At 54.1% G+C, this 19,248-nt stretch overlaps 1 protein-coding gene across 1 annotated transcript in view; it reads left to right on the top strand.

Moving 5' to 3' along the window:
- ABCA3 (ATP binding cassette subfamily A member 3) overlaps positions 1–19,248 on the top strand; it is a 31,610-nt gene that overhangs the window by 963 nt on the left and 11,399 nt on the right. The window contains exons 2-16 of the mRNA XM_065030999.1: positions 4,142–4,243; positions 7,935–8,199; positions 8,752–8,879; positions 8,982–9,147; positions 10,470–10,729; positions 11,469–11,585; positions 12,144–12,264; positions 12,830–13,003; positions 13,667–13,848; positions 15,047–15,193; positions 15,546–15,675; positions 16,498–16,652; positions 17,067–17,222; positions 17,555–17,765; positions 18,064–18,214. Coding sequence (XP_064887071.1) covers positions 4,190–4,243; positions 7,935–8,199; positions 8,752–8,879; positions 8,982–9,147; positions 10,470–10,729; positions 11,469–11,585; positions 12,144–12,264; positions 12,830–13,003; positions 13,667–13,848; positions 15,047–15,193; positions 15,546–15,675; positions 16,498–16,652; positions 17,067–17,222; positions 17,555–17,765; positions 18,064–18,214 — 2,417 coding nt within the window. The 5' untranslated portion in view covers positions 4,142–4,189. The remainder of the gene's footprint in view (positions 1–4,141; positions 4,244–7,934; positions 8,200–8,751; positions 8,880–8,981; positions 9,148–10,469; positions 10,730–11,468; positions 11,586–12,143; positions 12,265–12,829; positions 13,004–13,666; positions 13,849–15,046; positions 15,194–15,545; positions 15,676–16,497; positions 16,653–17,066; positions 17,223–17,554; positions 17,766–18,063; positions 18,215–19,248) is intronic.

The raw sequence follows: 19,248 nt of genomic DNA, 5'->3' as shown, positions 1-19,248 counted from the left end.
CCCAGATATGTGGCTGAGGTGCAGCGGATGGTTTGCACAAGGGACCACAAGAAAACCCCCATCGGGCTTTGGACCTTGCTCCTTTGCCAAATCCATAAGGTGACTGAATTTGCAGAGGGTTTGGCTCTTTACATGCAACTGCAAACTCTCTGGAAAAAACAGCGATGGTGTTTTTAAAGCAAAGGGTACAACCAACTCTGATGCAGCAGCTTCTTTTCTCCTCCTGCTGCCTGAGGTCTTGTTGTGGATGTGATTCAGTCACCCAGGAGCCTGCCAGGCTCCATGGCCCCATCGCCTCCTCCTTGCCTCGACCCTTGACAGTGGCCACGCACAAAAATGACCCCCTGGTTCTCCAAACAGGACACAGCCCCAGTGCGGTTTGTGTTTACTTCTATATTTTGAAGCTTGAAGTTCCTGTCTGGGGCAAAACTGTATCTGTAGGGGACTCAGTGGAGTGGTGGTTTTGCAGAGGCTGCAAGGCTGCTTGTCCTGCGCTTGGTGCCAGTGCTGGGTCAGCAGCCCCTCACACCCCGCTGGGCTTGCAGCCTCCTAGAAAGTTTTATTGCTATGTTTGCACAACCTCTCCTGCTGTGGTAGGTGCAGTTTTTATGGTCTGGCTGTGTCGTGACTCTTGCTTCTCTGTGAACAGTGAGAGAGGGAGGAAGAAGCCAGCAGTGAGAGCTGTGTGCCTCCAGACACTCACAGCTGGTCTGGCAGCCGCTGGCCCTGGTTGCTTTTTGCAGGACCTAGCCGCAGGAGACGGGACTTGCCGGTCGTGCAGGCGTCGGAAATCACTTGCTCTTCCTGAAAACGCTGGCCAAAGAAAATTCCTTCCCCCTGCCCTGCGTGCTCACGTTTTTAGCTGCCAGCATGGGCACTATGGAGAGCAGAGGTGCTTCCTGCTCCGGCAGCAGCGTGCAAAGCACCTGGGTGCTGACAGCCGTCTCTGGGGACATGATGCCACCATGCCAGGCACCATATGGTCGCCAGCATGGCCACGGAAATGGAGGCACCTGGCAGGGTCTGCAGCTCATCTCCTAGGGATCACACGGTGCCTTTGCAAGTCGTTGGGGATAAACGCTGATTTTATTAAAAAAAGGCAATGTCTGCCATCTCCAGGCCTAGTTTCTATGGGAACGGGACATCAGAAGAGCAGAAATGCAGCGAGTGCTCTAAAATAACTGCCAGCCGCTGGGAGCATGTGGCCTTTGCTCGGCTCGCCCAGCCCTTTCTGCTGAGACGGCGGCCGAGGACGGCCGGCTCCCAGCGACGTGGAAGTGGGTCAGGAGGTGGGATGCTGTGGCCTTGATCCCTGCCGATCCTCAGCCTGTCCTCATCTAAATCCGCTGGCATCAGAGCTCCGGGCCAGGCTGGCAGCTGGCGTGGCCAACACGTTATCCGGCGCGGCTCTGCGCTGCACTCGGCGGGGCCGGTGGTGCTGGCCAGATGGTGATGACCTGTCTGGCTTCCCCTTGCCTGGGTTGCGGCTGGGCAGGAGGGTCTTCTTCCTCACTGAGCTCCCTGGGGTGGCCAGGATAAATCCACCATCACGTATTTAGGAGACTCTTCCTTCCACCGCGGTCAGGCACGGAGAGCAGGTATTTCCAGAGAGGGGGAGAGGAACTGGGTTGTTCTCCCAGAAGCTGGTGGTGGTGGTCTCTCTCTTCCCCCAGATCTTTGTCTGTGCCTCTTCCTGGGGAAGTCGGTCTTATCTCGCAGCGTGTAGTGCTGAGGTCAGGCAGGAGAGCATCTCTGGAGGGAGAACCCTTCTTTCCTTCCTGGTGGTCCTGGATATGGGCAGGGGAGCGGATGGGGCCCCTGCCTGTGCTGCCGGTTGTGGAGCAGGGCTGCAAATCCCCATCTCAGGACTGATCTGGAGTGCGTCTTCCAAAAATATTTTCCCTTCTGGGTTGAAAAAAATCATCTCAGATGCCCAGAATCTGGAAAATCATTTTTGCTTTCAAATCTGGTAAGAATAGCTCTGTTGTAACTGAGCTGCTTCCTTCTCTCCTCTGGTCTGGAGCAAAAGGCTCTTCCCTCGTCTGGAGCAAAAGGTCCAGTACGGGTTTTCTTGGGACCCTTAAAAACTTGGAAAAAAATTATTGGCAATAATGAAGTTTTTCCGACTTAGTGTAGTGTTTGTGTTACCCAAGAGCTGCTTGACATTTTCTCAGTGACGTACCAGCCTGATGGCAGCTGTAAGACCCGCGTGGGCGGTCGGGGGTGTCCAGCTTGTGTTGAGGGTGCAGTGGGTCGAGCAACCAGAAGAGATGCAGGAGCAGGAGGTGGGATCTCTGAGAGGGCAGCAGCCTTCTCCAGCCTGACCTGTCGGGTTTGTCATCTTTAAAACGAACTAAAAGTTTTATTCCCTTAATTTGCTCTGGATTCTGTTCAAGCGAGTGTGGGAGAAAGCTTTCTGCACCTTGGGGGCTTGTTTGGAGGTGTGTCGGATCCTGCCGTGTGTGGTACGTGGGAGCAGGGGACCTACGATAGGGCTCCTATAGCAGATGAATGGCATTTCTGGCGGTCATGAGGATTGGAGACCAGCTGGAGGCACGGTGCTTTGTGATGTGCCTGAAGGTGTTGAAGCGGAGATCTGGCAGCAGCCACCCTTGCAAAGTCCCTTTTGCTGTTCCTTCCCCTCTCACTGCTTGGGAAGCTTTTTTGGCGTCTCTGACATCTCTTTTTGGGGCTGCAGGAATGGACCTCTTCTGCTTTTTTTTCTTGTGTCGCTGGCCAGAGCAGAACACTCAGACACTGATGTCACTTGCTGTTACACGAATTCAGCTTCTGCTGGATGGTGTGGCAAGAAGCAGGTGTTTTTTTTGCTCTGAGTTATGGGTTGGGAAGATATGCGCCAAGCCAGGAGGACTGAAGGATTTAGTTGTGTAAGTTAGGCTGGGTAGATGGATGCTTATTGCTTTGTCTGCAGACCTACGTGGTTTTTAGCTTGCTCTCACTGCAGCTGAGTTGCTCGTGGCTGTCGGTGCTCTGCTCACAATGTGCATTTACCAGAGAGGTCTGGGACTGAAGGTCGGGCAGGCTGCAGCACCCCAACCTCTCTGCTGAGGTTGATGGGTGTCAGCTGGATCCAGGGAGCCAGTACTGCCCTGACCAGGGCTGGAAAATGTGCTGTTGAGCATCTCCCAGGGCATTGCTGGTAGGTAAAGTGTTTGTCCTTGTCTCTGCAGCGGCTTTTGGTGCTGCCATGGTCTGGAGCACATGCTCTCGGAGATGGACCCAGCAGCTGTCTGCTGCTGGAGGGTGCGGTGGGGCTGGTGGGTGCTGCTGCAGCCCGGGTTGGCCCCATTGCTGTGGGAAGAGGGGGTTTGTCATGCTCGGGGGCTGCGGGCTCCTCAGTTGGGACCTGCCCTGTGTCCGGCAGTGTGGGCGAGCGGCTCTGCCTGTGCCAGGGCTGCCCCTTCTCTGTGCCGTGCTGCTGGGTGACACTGCAAGCGTGCAACCGCAGCCCGTCTCCTGGCGGGACAGCAATGCTTCATCAGGAAATGCCACTGCAAATGGAGAATAAAACAACTTGGAGGGATGGCAGATGCTTCCTAAGAGCAGGAAGACGTGGGTGTATCGTCCTCGAGTGCTGACCTTCCCTTCCACTTCCCTGCCCTTTTCTGATCCTTGCCTCTCCAAGGAGAGCTTGTGCTGGGAAAACACTGCCTAACATTGCAAAACCAACCTTTCGCATTGCAGGAGGTGGAGACCCAACTTGAAATTTTCACCAGTCCCAAAATAATGGGCTGCAAGGTGTTTGGTGGCCTTCCTCGGGCCAGTGTTTGTGGTTCTGTAACTCGGTGTCCTCACTGTTTAAGGAAAGCTGTTCCCTGCCTGCTGCTGGTGAAGGATCCCTGGTGCTCCTGGGATGGGTTTCAAAACAGCAAACTTCCTCTCTTGAAGCTCGGGTCATGCCATTGACCAGGGAGGGGTTGTGTTAGAAATCATGAGCTCTGGCTCTGGATCAGTAATGACCATTGGAGAGGGAGCACAACAATTATTTCCCCTGTTTGGGGCTGAGCCAGCTGTTGCAACATCAGGCTGGAAGCAGAGAGCTGCCCTTGGGTTGCTGACGGGTGGGATGTGAGTGCTGCCCTCCTGCCACCGGTGTTCAGGGCTCTCTGCTCTCTTCCAGGGTCCTGCGGAGCGGTGGCGGCAGCAGCGGTCCCCTTCTGATGGGAGGATGGTTGTTCTCAGGCAATTTGGGCTGCTGCTGTGGAAGAACTACATCCTGCAGGTAGGCTGGCACTGCGCTCTCACAGGGCTGCCTCCGTCACCACTACACGTGGAGACAGCGGAGCTTGCCCAGGGTCTTGATTCTCCAGCAAACCTTCACCAGGGATCCGGGGCGTCTCCTGGAGAAAAATAGATCTGTTTGTGTGTGTGGTGTCATCCTGCGTTTGTGCCGAGGAGAGACGGGCTGTGTGCTGAGATGTCCCTGTGTCCTCATGTGCAGGCTGTGCCATTCACCTCTACAGTCCAGCCGGGAGTCCAGCTCCCCTTTCTCGTGGAGCAGGATAATCCACGTACTCTCCTGTGCAACAGTGGGTTTCTTGAGCTGTCTTGTTACTTGGCCTCCTCCGGAGGTGCCAATTGCTGCACAGCTCCTGTAAACCCACCAGGACCCAGACTTTTTTGCCTCTATTACTTTCTACAGCCCTCAGAAACAGCTTTTGGGGGTCTTAAAAAAAAATAAACCACCGTTGTCCTGGCATCTGCTCCCAGTCCAACTCCACTGCATGGCAGCTTGACTAATGAGGAGGGATTTTGGGATCTCGGGGCCTCCTTGCCCTGCGGACCCACAGCGTCTCACCTGCTGCTGCAGCGCCTTTCAGCAGCTCTGGGCAGAAGCTGCAGCTCCGCTGGGACGCAGAGCCAGCCCTGGCAGGGGACAGCAGAAGAGGAGGGAGCAGGGATCGCCACAGCCTGGCTCTACGCTTTCAGTTACCCTTCTGCAGATCAGCGCGATGTTGCTTTAAAAACAAACAAAAGGAAGAGGGAAGGGCTGGCTGGGCTGCCTGCCCTGTGCCTTCCGGCAGGGCAGGGAGCAGGAAGCAGGCAGCAGGGCTCAGATGTGACCCAAGAGACCGGCAGCAGGTCTGACTGGCAGTCAGGAGTGTGCTCTGTGGGTGTGCGTGGTGACCAGCCCTGTGAATACCCCCTTGCACAGCCCAGACACGTGTAGGACAATCCCCCATCCCCTCTGCAGGGGAATAGCATCTTCTGGGTGTGCGCTGGGGCCGAGGCACCTCTTATTATGTTTTCTGGGGCCACAAGCTGAGCTGGATCTCCCATGCCTCTACCAAAAAAATGTGCTCCCAATGAACGTGCAGAGCTCCCAAGCCATCATCACCCCGGTGTGAAGATGGATGCTGGGAAACGTGGCTTGCTCAAAGCTGGGGCAGCCCTGGCCAAGTGGAGGTGGTGATTATGGGTGAATATCCCTGTCACCTCTGGAATACAGCAGCTTAAATGACTTCTGCGGCAGCAAAAGCCTGTGCTGGTGAATGTGTATTCACCTATGAGTTCGAGGAGCCAGGCAGCTGTTCTGGAGACAGCTCAGGAGGCTGAGAGGGGGTTAATACAATAGTAAATCAGCGGGTGGCAGCTGGTCCGCCAGAGCTGCATTATAAAACCATCAGACATCTGCAACGTTCACCTTTATGAGCGTGGCCTTTGGAAAGGCTCCTTGTTCCCTGGCTGCTCAGAGCTGCTGCCGGGGCGGCTGCAGCAGCGGGTGGGAACAGCAGCTCTTCCCAGGTGAAGCCCAGGGAGGGGTTTTTGGCTTTGGGCTCTGGGAGCTGTGGTGATGGGGGGAGCAGCTGTGTGGCCATAAACCCCTGTGCCCCTCCTGAAAAACCAGCCAAGGGCCTGTTCATCCCAGCTGCTGCAGGGTGCGCTGTCCCCCTCCCGGGAGGTCTGGGCTGGTCTGTGCTCAGGGCTGTTCCTGCCCCACCAGAGACCCTGCCCACCTTAGTGTGCTTCCCCCCCAGTCCCCATTTGAAAAAAATAAAACCTTTTTCCACTCTGCAGAGTGACAGGAGGTATAACTGTGGTCAGCACATCTCAGTGGTCAGTGTTTGTAGAGCTGGAGAAGCTTTTGTGGCAGCCCAGGTGCTCAGTGCAGGCAGGTGAGAAGCCCTGACGTGGGCTGAGCCATGTCCTGCTTGCAGCATCCTCACCCCGTACAGGTGCCCAGCATCTGCAGGCTTGTTTTGCACAGCACTGCAGCCTGTCACTGTGCCCCACTGGGATCCAGGCTGTGGGGCCAGGCAGGAGGTGGTTTGACAACACTGAGTGTGCAGAGACATCAGGGAGGGGCTGAGCCATTGCCTAAAAAACAACTACTGAGACAGCAAAGTTGTGAGAAGGAGCCTCTTGGTGCTCCTCTTGCCTGATGTTGCTCCTCTTTCAGCCCAGCAGAGGGGAGGGTGGAAAACCCTCCACATCTTGTAAAGCCCATCTCAGCCAGAGCCTTCGGAGAGGTTAATGCTGCTGCTTCTGCTCTGGATTCATGCTCCAAGTGAACTGCCATGAATCCCTGCACCCAGAGCTGCTACTGGGGACGTCTCCTTAGCTGTCACTGCAGTGATGGAGGTCTGGTGTGCAGTGGAGCTCTGGTGTGCTGTGCTGCGCTTGTTTCTGGGCTGTGATGGGCTCGGGTGAAGGCAGCTCTGTTTGCAGGAAGAAATGAGGCGGCTGGATCCAGATTTCAGCTCTCTTACCAGACCTGCGTGGCTGCTGCCGCTGCACTGGTGTGCCCAGCTGAGCACCAGACCCTGCCTTCCTCTCCCAGTGGTCACCGCTCCCCTCCCTGCAAGCCAGCATGACCTCTGCAGTGATTTTATGAGCATAAAACCATCGGTCAGCAGCGTGTCCCAGCTTCTGCCGTAAAACAGATCAGGCAGTTGTGCTGCAGCAACGTGGGTGTATGTGACACTGGTTGGTACCACTGTTGCCCCTGCCCCTCCGGTCAGAAGTGATGCCAGTTCTCCTCAGATGAACAGATTTTTAAATGCTAATTAACCTGGGTTGGATGCTGATTAACCTGGGTTGGTGGTGGGTATCAGTGGGAAGTTTGCAGGAGAGGTGGCCCTGGGGGAAACCATGGGAGGGTCTTGCTCTGGCCTGACTGCCCGAGTGCATTCGCTGGACTTGAGTTCATTTTCCGGTTGCTTGATGAAAAATAAAAATTGTGCTCAATTAAAAATAAAAAGTGAGCCTTGATGTTTAGTGCAGGCAGGCCTTGGCGTGAAGACTGACCTGTGGGTACGTTCTCCATGCTGTGTTAGGACACTGGTGCCTGTGGCCAGCGGCTCTGCCGGATTCCAGCCTGGATTGGGATGCAGAGCCCGTGTCCCACTGCCTGCAGCCACAGAGATGCAGCAGGAAAAGCTTCACTGACTCGCTTGTCCCAGCCTTTCATCTAGTTACCGTAATTTTAGCTCCCAGCTCCATTAAGGTTTCTCTACTTCAGCAAAAGCTGTTCTCTTTGCTCTCCTGGCTGCAGCTGGTCCCCAGGGCACAGGTCCCCTTCGCGGGAGGGATATGGTGCGGCTGACCACAGGAGGGCTGTAGGCAAACCCCGAATGCTGCCTGCTCCTGGCAGGGCACAGGGAAGGGGCAAACGGCCAGCTCAGCTCATTCAAACCCGGCAGCGTGGTGGGGAAGGCTCTGCAGGAGGGTGGTTTGAGATGGAGCGGTGGTTAGGGGAGGGAACACCTTGGCCGGAAGCTTCTGAAGGATGTGGGAACCAGTGAACCAGTGCAATGTCATTCCTGGGCTCTGGAAAAACCCGGGATGTGAAATCTTGAGAAATACAAGAACATCTCTGCTCCATGGTGTTCGCATGCCTTGAACCTTGCTACTGCATTTGATCTACCTCTAGTGTTTACTTTTTTTTTTTTTTACCTTTATCTTTCCTGCAGAAACGGCAGATTTTGGTGACAGTCATCGAAATCTGCCTGCCGCTGCTCTTTGCCGCCATCCTGATAGCGCTGCGGCACCGGGTACACTCCGTCAGCCACCCCAACGCCACCATCTACCCCCCCCAGTCAGTGGATGACCTGCCGAGCTTCTTCTACCGCCGGCACCCCAGCAACCCCTGGGAGCTGGCGTACGTCCCCTCCAACAGCAGCGCCGTCAGGAGCATCGCCGAGGCGGTGGAGAGAGCTTTACCCATCAGCATCAGAGGTGAGCGGGGCCAGGGACAATGGCTTCCACCCCACAAATTGGTACGAATTTTTACTCTGATAAATCCTGATGCTCTGTTGCAAGGATGCATCATTTTTAGCAGAACTTCGAGGAAATGGTTTTATTTTTGTTTCACTAAAACGTCGGGATTTTGTTTCGATTTTTGGTTATGTTTCGTTGAATTTTCCATCTAGAAAAATATTGCGCTAAAATAGTTAAAGAACGTGGCTGTCACTTCTCCGAGACAAAGTATTTTTGAAAATGTGGTTGCACAGAAAATTTTAGTGCTTCATGTTCCAAACTGAAGATACTGTTAGGATTTTCTCTGAAAGGAGAAGCTGCTGACCCCTGCTCTCAAGGAGGAGGAATTGTCTGGGTACCCTGCGATGGGTACAGCAGCATCCCATATAAATCCCCCATGTCTGACAGCGGCAGCTGGAGCGCATCCCTCGTATCCGGGACTGAAATGATGTTTTTGGTGATGCCTGAGCATCAGCCCGTCATGAGCTGCTGTGCTCTGTGCCTGCATCTCTATCTTTCCTCACTCCGCAGCTCAGGGCTTTGCCTCAGAGAGGGACTTTGAGGAGTATGTCAAGTCAGACAACCGCTCGGGCAGCGTGCTGGCTGCCGTCGTCTTCCAGCACCACTTCCCGCAGAGCACATCCCCGCTGCCCCTCCAGGTGAGCGGAGCTGGGGGGGACGGGGACGCGATGGGAGCGGCATCCTCCATCCCTCTGCCGTCCCACATCACTCCATTCTGTCCCTCCGTGTGCTCCTGCCAGGTTGACTACAAGCTGCGCTTCAAGTACAGCCCGAGGAACGCGCCACGGAGCGAGCAGACGGGCCTGAACCCCAACCTGGACCGGGACTGGCACACCAGTTACCTCTTCCCGCTCTTCCAGCTGCCTGGGCCCCGCGAGGCCAAATTTGCCGATGGAGGGACACCGGGTGAGGGCCGCCTCTGCCGCGGGCTGTTTCTTGGCCAAAGAGATGGGATGACAGGAGTTACTGAGGCTCTGAGTTTTTAAATAAATCAAGTTTAACTTATTATTTTAATTAAATTAAGTTAATTAGTTTAATTTTATTTAAAGACTTTAAACAAATATCCCATGACCTTTTGGGCATTGTTGGCCTCTGGGTGCATCAGCTGAGAGCAGTTGGGTATGAACAGGCTTCACTTACATTAATATTTAAAATTTAATTTTCTTTCTCTCCTTTTAAATGTGTTCTTAATGGAAAATTTATTTCAGGGTCCAAACTGCTCAGTGTTTGTCATGCTGCTTAAATACTTTAAAAGTAAATAGAGCAATTTTGTGGTTTGAGCACAGGTTTCTAAGGAAAGCCAAACCACTGATGGAGTAGGAGACAGCGGGGACATTGCCAAAGCTGGTACTGGTTTAGGACTTGATTTTTTTGGAGCTTCTTCTGCAGTTGCAAAGGGGATATTTTCCTCAGTTGGGTTTCTCCTTCCACTGTTCAGTAATGATGTCAAGGAAAAGACTGAGAGAACGAGAAAGCAGGCAAACAGGTTTTGCTCATACAATGTAAATAAACCCAAGCCTGAGAGAACAATATCTGCTGGTTCAGACGTTCTGCAGGACGGGGTGACCAGGAGCCCAGATCAATTCCCTCATTACAGTGTTTGTTTAGTAAATTAGTTAATAAAAAACATTGTCTGTGATCTCATATTCTTAGTTTTTTCCTTCTCTGTTTAGATCGTTTTAAGCAACTGACTTTCAAAATACTTCTTTGGGGCTTTCTAAGCAAAGTTTGAGTTTCCGTTCGAGTAACATGTGGCAGAAATCCCACATAAAAATAGACTAGTTGAAAAAAAATATCTTTCACTGTTTTCTAATGCACAAAAATAATAGGATCTGTTCTTCTTCAGCAAAACCTGCATAGTAGCCCCTATTTTCTTGTTTTAAAAGCTCAGCGACATTAAAGGTGGTGAATGATGATGGAGAATCTCCCCGCTTACAAAACTAAGGCTGTGATTGCAGAAAGGCAACCGCAGTTTAAATTGAGTTTTCCTGCCAGCTGCTTTTAAATGATGATTATGAGAGATTTAAATTGCTGTGATGGAAAGCCTTCCCAAGTCCAAGTGTGTCCATAGTGACATTTATTTTGCTTTTCTTAGGAGCTCTATTTTTTGTTTCCCGTTTGTCTTCCTGAGCAATCCCTCCCGCAAAGGCCATTCTTCTCCTTCTCCCAACACCTCCCTCCAAAACCCAGACCCATCTCTGTTCCCCGGTGTCGTTTTTGCTGTGCAGGCTATATCCGAGAAGGTTTCCTGGCGGTGCAGCACGCGGTGGACAGAGCCATCATGCAGTACCACGCCAGCGCCAGCTCCATCGGCCTGCTGGAGAACATCACGGTGGTGGTGCAGCGCTTCCCCTACCCCGCCTATGTCAACGACCTCTTCCTCCTCGCCATCCAGAACCAGCTGCCCCTGCTGCTCATGCTCAGCTTCACCTACACCTCACTCAACATCGTCCGTGCCGTCGTACATGAGAAGGAGAAGAAGCTGAAGGTAACATGAGCTGAGGGATGTCTGGGTGTTCCCCACCCTCTGCAGTGTTTCCCAATGGATGCTACATTTAAATTAGGAACAAAATCCCCGTGGGGTTTGGAGCCAGCGAGCAGGGATGGCAGCGGATTAGCGAGCCCCAGGGAGGAATGTCGCTAATCCTGCTACCGGGACATGGCTTGGCTCTCCTTGCCGTGTGGCCAAGGCTGCTGGGCTGAAAGACCGATGTTTCACGTGTGCTCAGAGAGGGGACAACACTTGTGGATTCCCGAATTTTGTAGATTCAAGAGTTCAGTGTGTGGGAAGCAAGATTTTTATCTTCTGAATGTAGAAACTCGTGTGTCTGAGTTGTGTTGTGAGGCGGCTGGAGCTCGGCTGATGTGGTTGCAACATCAGGGCTGAGTGTGCCAGACCGGGCTTCCCCTGGCTGGGGGATTGTCCTGTCCTCTGCCCTGTGACCGTGGTGGCCCTGCTGACCTCAGCTGCTGTGGCTTTGGGTTCAGCTCAGCTCTTTGGGGAGATGTTCTCCTGTGGCACTGGCAGCCCCTGTCCAGGGAGGTGGGGGACACCATGGGAAGCTGAAGGCTGCGCAACACCACTTTGGTGGCACCTGGGGCTGCCTCCCCTATCTCTAGTGCTGCAGGGCAAAGCCACCACCACCCTGACCAGGGCCTTCACCTCACCCTGGCCAAGCCTGGGCAGTGTGCGTGCAGACCTGGGTGACAGCATGACCTCCCCACAGGAGTACATGCACATGATGGGCCTCAGCAACTGGTTGCACTGGAGCGCCTGGTTCCTCATGTTCTTCCTCTTCCTCCTGGTGTCCGTGTTTTTCGTCACCATGCTCTTCTGTGTCAAGGTGAGTGTCTTTCCCCAGGCCACCATTCTGCATGCCAGAAGCCAGGGGTGGCAAGGCTCTTCTGCCATGGGCTGGATGGTTCTAGTATCTCAGGACTCCTCCACCTGTGTAACAGAAACTGGAGTTGGCCTTTTCCAGAGCTGGGTGGGCAGACCTGCCCCCCACTGCAGCCTTTCACATCAGGGGTGACCTCCCCAGGAGGGGGCTGAGGGGTGGGAGCCCCACAGGCACCAGGGTGGCCCCAGCAGTCCCATGCAGAGCAGGAGCACCCTGCTCCTGCAGCCCTGCCTGCCCTTGGACAGACTCGAGCTCTCTGCTTGTACCCACACCATGAGAAGCAAGAGGTGGTGGCCTGGATGCTGAGCAAGGTGTGCCCTGCATCACAGATGGGCAACCCATATTTCTTTCCTCTGGAGGGGTTTAGGAGGGCCCGGGTGTTCTCGCTTATCTCTCAGTTTTTCTTTAACCCATGAAGAACATCAGGTTTTGGCCACCCACATGTGCCTGCAGGCATGGGCAGTTTTGCCAGTCCTGACCGTAACCAGGTTTTCTTGCTAGGTGAGTGAACAGGGAGCAGTGCTCACCAACAGCGACCCCACACTGGTGTTCACCTTCCTTGCCATCTTCTCCATCTCCTCCATCTCCTTCAACTTCATGGTGAGCACCTTCTTCTCAAGAGGTGAGTCCTTCCATGCGTTGCTGAACTGCAGGCTGGGTGGGTGAACCATGCACACAGGTGGTTTGTTACGGGTTTCATCATGTAAAACCTTTGGTTAATTTTGGCTGGAAGGCAGCTCTGGAGGTCATCGGTCCATTCTGCAGGGCCAGCTTCAGAGTTAGGTGAGGTTGCACAGGGCTCCATGTTGGATAACTTGCTTTGACATGCAGAGTGGGAGACATTGCTTCCCTTTTTTGGCTACATTTTCCCTGTGGTATGTGGGAAGGGATGTGTGTGCTGTCGTTTTCCAAACCAGACCAGCTCATGTGCATCATCTGGCTGTCTTGTTCCCAGGGCACTCTGTCCTGAGATGGGGAGAGTGCTTCTGCAGCTGCCCTCCGCATTGCTGGGGTCCAGCGCTACTCCTGCTGTGCCGTGGGACATGGCCACGTCCTTGTCCTGTCCCTCTGTAACCACACTTGGTGCAAAAGGCTTGAGTCTCCAGGGGTGGAAAGCTGGTGAGAAATATTAGGTAGTGTCACCATATTATTGACATTTTCCCTCCTGCTTTCCTCTGTGCTGGCAGCAAACGTCGCAGCTGCTGCTGGTGGCTTCCTCTACTTTTTCTCCTACATCCCTTACTTCTTCATCTCGCCCCGCTACGACCTGATGTCCCACAGCCAGAAGCTGGCGTCCTGCCTCATCTCCAACGTGGCCATGGCCATGGGAGCACAGCTTATAGGCATGTTCGAAGGAAAAGGTGAGCCAGTGTCTCCTGTGCCTCAGGAGAGGAGCCAGGCTTTTTTTGTGGTGTGTATGTTGGGAGTGGCTTGAATGTGGCGTGAAGGGTGGAAAGAAGCCAGGGAGAAACGCTTTCCTGCTCCTAACGAGAGTAGGAGGGTTAATTGGATTTTGCTCCCGCAGGTCATATTAGCACCAGGGCTCTGCCCCTCTGAACCCATGCCCCTAGCAGTCTGGGCTGTGCAAAATGCCATTATTGCTTCAGTTACAAAGCAAACTCTGTTCTGAGGGATGGGAACCCATTGCATTTCCTCCTTCCCAATACATGTTTTCAATTTCTATGTTAATAAGAATTTGCTGTTAGTTCTAGCGGTGTCCACGCTTTTGAAAGGTGGTGGCACTGAAAGGGTGGCTGGAGAACAGTTTGCTTCTTCCCAGAGTTGCAGCTGGATGTGACAGAAGAAGCATGATAGGGTGGGAAGCCTTAAGATGTCAGCGCATATTCTGCTGTATCTTTTCTTTCCTTGGAAGGGGGACTGTAGAGCCATGCATGTGCTCCTCCTTACCAAGCAGTGCGTTAGGACAGAGGATGCTATCTAACAGTCTTGGAGAAGACTTTGTCTTTCTGGAGGACACAGGAGGGCTCTCGGCAGAGGTAAGCAGTGCCCTGTGTGCATTGCAGGGACTGGCATTCAGTGGAGGGACCTCATGAAGCCCGTCAGTGTGGACGACAACTTCACCTTAGCCCAAGTGCTGGGGATGCTGCTCCTGGACTCAGTGCTCTACGGCGTGGTGGCCTGGTATGTGGAGGCTGTCTTCCCTGGGGAATACGGTGTGCCGCAGCCCTGGTACTTCTTCTTGACGGTGAGCACTGCTTACACACCCCTTCTAGTGAGCTTGACAGGTATCTCTCGGGGATGGTCCCTGCTTCTGTGCTATGCAGTGGGCTAGACCTACGTACAAGGGTGGCACCATCTGCCCTCCAAAATCAAGTGGTCTGCAGCATGTCCTCAGTAAAGGCTGATGCAGCTGTATTTTTTTACTGAATACGAAGGTCTCATTGGCTTTAAGTCTTTGTCCTGACACGTGCTGGTGTGCAGCGTGGTGTTAAGTGTCTCTGTGCCCAAGCAAAGGCATTGGAGAGAAGCCCCAGGTTTGAGCAACCAGATCCGGTCATTTGAAACTCCCCGAGTGACCTGGGCGGTCTGTGTCCCACTGCCAGCCCCCACATGCTAGTGACAGGGGATGGGTGACGACTGTCACCCTGTTAGCTGAGCTGCCCTCGCTCTGCCAAGTCAAATGCTTGGCATCACCTTCAGTGGCTATAGCTGCGGTGGTTACTGCTGAGAATTTTGAACCACAGCAACATGATCAATTTTGATCATGTGAATGTATCTGTTGTTATTTGAGTGGAAGGTTTCTCCTGCTCCCCTCAAAATTCCTTATCCCAGCATTATTTCACTCCAGCATCCCACTCCCTCTTGCAGCTAGACCAGAGTAGTGAAGATTCAGGTGTCTGCCAGACACCACAGTGGGATGCTGATTTTGAATCCAGGAGTTGTTAAATTGCTATTTCCACAGGGATCTGAGGTCCCGGTCACTTATTTTCATTCCTGGAGAGCCAGGTCAAAAAAAAGGCTGTAATTGCTGCAGCTGGACCCCAGGCTTTTTTATTTAGTGCATGTCAAGCTTTTTAGAGGAGATGATCACCCATTGCATGGGCTTTTCCGGACAGGGTGTTTCTGCCTGAGCAGTTGTGCTTCTCATCAAAGTGCTGACCCTTTCCATGGGACTGAAGATGGGGAAAAGCTGCCTGTGTAATCATGGGCAATCTGCTGTAAGGGAAAGCCATGGGAAGGCAGCAGGGCAGGAGGAGCAGCTTCATCCTCTGTCTGACCTGCCTGCCGAAGATGTGCTGGGTGGCAATTCCCAGGCCAAAGAGAGTGGTCATGGAGATCCCCTGGGAGGCAACTGCATGGGAGGAGGAGGGTGGATGAGGCTGGGGAGAGGAGATGGTCTCTGCCTGTGCCTGAGTTTTTCTCTCTCTTCCTTCTTCCATCAGCCCTCGTACTGGTGCGGGCGCCCCAGGACTATTGTGGGAAAAGAGAAGGAAGAGGAGGAGGACCCTGAGAAAGCCCTGAAGAGCCAGTACATTGAGGAAGAACCTGCCGACCTCGTGTCAGGAATTAAAATAAAGCACCTTTCCAAGGTATTGACTGCCCAGCACAGCACAAACACACCATAATGTTGTTTTTGTAAAAAGTGCTGCCTGCGGGTGGCTTCCTTATCATTTCACTGCCCTCCTTGCCTGGGGCTCTGTTGCTTGGCTGCGGTAAGGCAGGTACACCTTTTCCCCAGAGCTGGCTGCTTTTTGTTGTGGGCTGAATTGTTACTTGCAGGTGCAATGACATCTATATTTAACCTAAATTAGACCTGTAGTCTAATGCCAAAACCACTTGAACAAAGCCCATCCAGCTTTGACTGCTGGATGGAACGGAGAGGGCAGATCTGAGAGCACTTGCCTTTAGTGCAGCATTGACTTGTTAACGTGATCTCTGCAGGTCTTCAAAGTGGGAAACAAGATGAAAGAGGCAGTCAAAGACCTAACAGTGAACATGTACGAAGGGCAGATCACCGTCCTGTTGGGACACAACGGCGCTGGGAAGACCACCACTCTGTCCATGCTCACGGGTAGGAACTGCGTCCCACTGTGAGGCTGGCACGGGGCAGGGAAGAGCTGATGGCTTGACTTGCAAAGAGGACTTGAACCCCATCTCCAAGCTTGGGAAGGGGTTTTTGTTCTTCTCTGGAGTACCTTCAGTTCACTGAGCTGTTGGCCAGGGATGCTGGGGTATTGAGAGGCCCATTGCCACCTGGGAAGACAGAGGGAGCGTGGGGGTCCCTGCCCAGCACTCCATGAGAGTGGGATCAGCCAGCTGGGGAAATGACAGCCAGCTGGGGAAATGACAGTGAGAGCTGTTGGAGAGCCCTAAGAAGACAAATGACCTGCTATAAGATGAGTGTTTGCAGGCTTTGTCATGATAAGGCATGGAGTGCATGGGCCAAGAACTGGCCGTCTTCATTCCTGAGCTACTGAGCTCCAGGCAGCCTATTTTGGCATGGTGGACAGACTTAGGTGACCTTCGATGGTCCTTTCTTCCTCTTTCCCTGTCATTCTGTGCTGCTCCTGCCACCCAGGGTGCTTCACAGGACATTCCAGGGAGATCTGCCCTGGCCTTGCCCTGACCTCTGCCAGGCTTGCCTGCCCCCCTGGCTGCCTGCCGCTCAAACAGCACAGCCAGGTCCACCTCCTGCCTCTGGATGCCATGCAGCCCACTCTGCAGGCAGGAGGAGAAAGCTGCCGTGCCCCATGTTGAACAAGAGACCAGCTTGCTTACATTTTGGCAGAAATCTGGGGTGGGAGATGCATGGCAGGACCCCCACCTTTGGCTCTTTGCCACCTGGGGTTATCCTCAGCCCTGAGCCGAGATCGCTGTGTCTCGCTCCTCCCAGGTCTGCACTCGCCAACGGGTGGGCAGGCGTATATCAATGGCTACGAGATCTCCCAGGACATGGTTCTGATCCGCCGCAGCCTGGGCCTGTGTCCCCAGCACGACGTTCTCTTCGACAACATGACAGTGGAAGAACACCTCCACTTCTATGCAGGGGTGAGCAGGGTGCTTGTGGGGAGCATCTCCAGGCCCCTGGGAGCCAGCCCTGGGGGAGGCACCCCTGCAGCTACCCTGTGGCTTCGGGGAGGCTGGGAAAGCTTGGTGAGATTCATTGAGCAGAACAGCCCTTTCCTCCTCTTTCTGCCTCATCTGCATGCAGGAACTCCCTGCTTGGCTGATGGAAGAGTGGAGGGTTTTGGGCAGCGTGGCTCTGTGGAGACCCCCATGCCGGCTGTGCCAGTTCCTTCAGGGTTGGGCAGGAGTCCGTCTGTGTGCTTCGCCACTTCCCTGCCTGGCTGTGGAGGAGGGAGCGTGGTGGGGTTTAGCAGCCATTTGCTGATGTGGTGGGAAGGGTCATTGCCAGAGACATCCCTGCAGTGAGCCTTACCCTCCCTTTGCTCTCTCTGGCAGCTGAAGGGGTACCCACCATCCAAGTGCCCCGAGGAGATCAGCCACATCCTAAGGATCCTCAACCTGGAGGACAAGCGCCACTCCCTGACCAAGGCGCTTTCTGGCGGCATGAAGCGCAAGCTCTCCATTGGTATCGCCCTCATTGGGGACTCCAAGGCAAGTGTCTTTGGTGGGGCTTGCCTCGAGCCTCTCTCCCTGGGGCCTATGTAGGCCCTTCTGGTAGCGCTGAGGTTGTCTCTCACCTGTGGTGAGTCAGTGGGAGGTGCAGGGACAGTGAGGAGGGGGCAGGAGCACCCCCACAAAAAGGGACAAGTCTGACGACCCCCCTTGAGGCTGCAGTGCAGCTCTGCTGCCTGGTAGCTGCTTACCCAAGCATGACAATCGCATGTATTTTGGGAGGTCAAGGTTCTTTCTGGGCCTTGGGTTTGCCATGTCCTGTGCTGCTGTGCCCAGCCCCTCTTTGACCAGCACCCATCTCCTGTGTGCAGGTGGTGATGTTGGATGAGCCGACGTCAGGGATGGACCCAGCCTCTCGCAGGGCCACATGGGACCTCCTGCAGCAGCAGAGGAGCAACCGCACCATCCTGCTGACTACGCACTTCATGGATGAGGCTGACCTGCTGGGGGACCGCATCGCTATCATGGCCAAGGGCGAGCTTCAGTGCTGCGGCTCCTCGCTCTTTCTCAAGCGTAAATATGGTAAGGGAGGAGCAGGCAGGCCACACTTGATGTCTTCTCCTTGCCAGGGAGGAGCAGGAGGGGGATACAGGGCAGGGAGGAGGACCCACTGCTCCTTGTCTGGTGGCTGCTTGCTCCCAGTTGTGCTCTTCTGCCACTTCTGAGACCCATCCCCACACTTGCTCTTGCATTGTGTCCATAGCCCAGGCAAAGCCATCAATGCTCTGTGGTGCCTCAGCATCCCCCTCTGCTCCATCACCCCGGGGCCAGGCTGGGCTGTGATTTACCCTCCTCTCCCTTCTCTTGTGGCTCTGCCCAGGGGCAGGATATCACATGGTGATGGTGAAGGAGCCCTACTGCAACCTGGGGGAGATCTCCCGCCTCATCTGTCAGTACGTGCCAAATGCCACCATGGAGAGCAATGCTGGGGCAGAGCTGTCCTTCATCCTGCCCAAGGAGAGCACACACAGGTAACGGCATTGTCCCCTGCATTCCTTCCCTGAGTGGGTCCCCTTGGCTGCACACGCTGGGGCACACGCTGTTGTCACGGGCTTGCTGGAAAGGGGAGCTGCTCCCTGCATCTTTGAGAGGGTGCAGGAGGAGGCACGATGCATTGCTGATCTTGGAAAACTGAGTTCCCCTTTTCAGCACCATCCTGTCCTATGTCTGCTGGCACACCGCTCTCCTGCCCCTGTGCCCACCATGTCATTGCCCAGTCAGCAACTGCCTGGGAGAGCGTTGGTTGCTGGTGATGGCTGCACTGTGGTGGGTGGCACAAACAAAGCTGGTTGGTTTGGCTCTGAAACTAAATACTTCAAATCTTGGGTTCAGTTTTGGGCCCCTCACGACAAGAAAGACCTTGAGGTGCTGGAGCGAGTTCAGAGAAGGGCAATGGAGCAGGTGAAGGGTCTGGAGCACAAGTGTGATGAGGAGCGTCTGAGGGACCTGGGGCTGTTTAGCCTGGAGAAAAGGAGGCTGAGGGGAGACCTTATCCCTGTCTACAGCTACCTGAAAGGAGGTTGTAGTGAGGTGGGAGTTGGTCTTTACTCCCAAGTAACAAGCAATAGGATGAGAGGAAGTGGCCTGAAGTTGCAGCAGGGGCAGTTTAGTTTAGACAATAGGAGAAATTTCTTCCCAGAAGGGGCTGTCAGGCATTGGAACAGGCTGCCCAGGGAAGTGGTGGAGTCACCATCCCTGGAGGGGTTTAACAGATGTGTAGATGAGGTTCTTAGGGATGTGGTTTAGTGGTGGACTTGGCAGTGTTGGGTTAATGGTTGGACTCTATGATCTTAAAGGTCTTTTCCAACCTAAACGATTCTGTGATTCTGTATGGATCACTGAGGCTGCCTGTGGCAAGGAAGAGCAGAAGATGGAGCCCAAATGCTGGTCTCCTGGGGAGAGTGGGTTGCTGAGCACTGCAGGCAGCTCCAGCGCTGGCTGCAGGACTGATGCCCAGGGGGCCTTAACCTCTGAGTGTCCCCTCTCATCCTCTCCTTGACTTTGG

Source organism: Columba livia, chromosome 15 (genome assembly GCF_036013475.1).
Source record: "Columba livia isolate bColLiv1 breed racing homer chromosome 15, bColLiv1.pat.W.v2, whole genome shotgun sequence".
Taxonomy (NCBI): domain Eukaryota; kingdom Metazoa; phylum Chordata; class Aves; order Columbiformes; family Columbidae; genus Columba; species Columba livia.
This window is presented reverse-complemented; position numbering and strand designations above follow the sequence as displayed.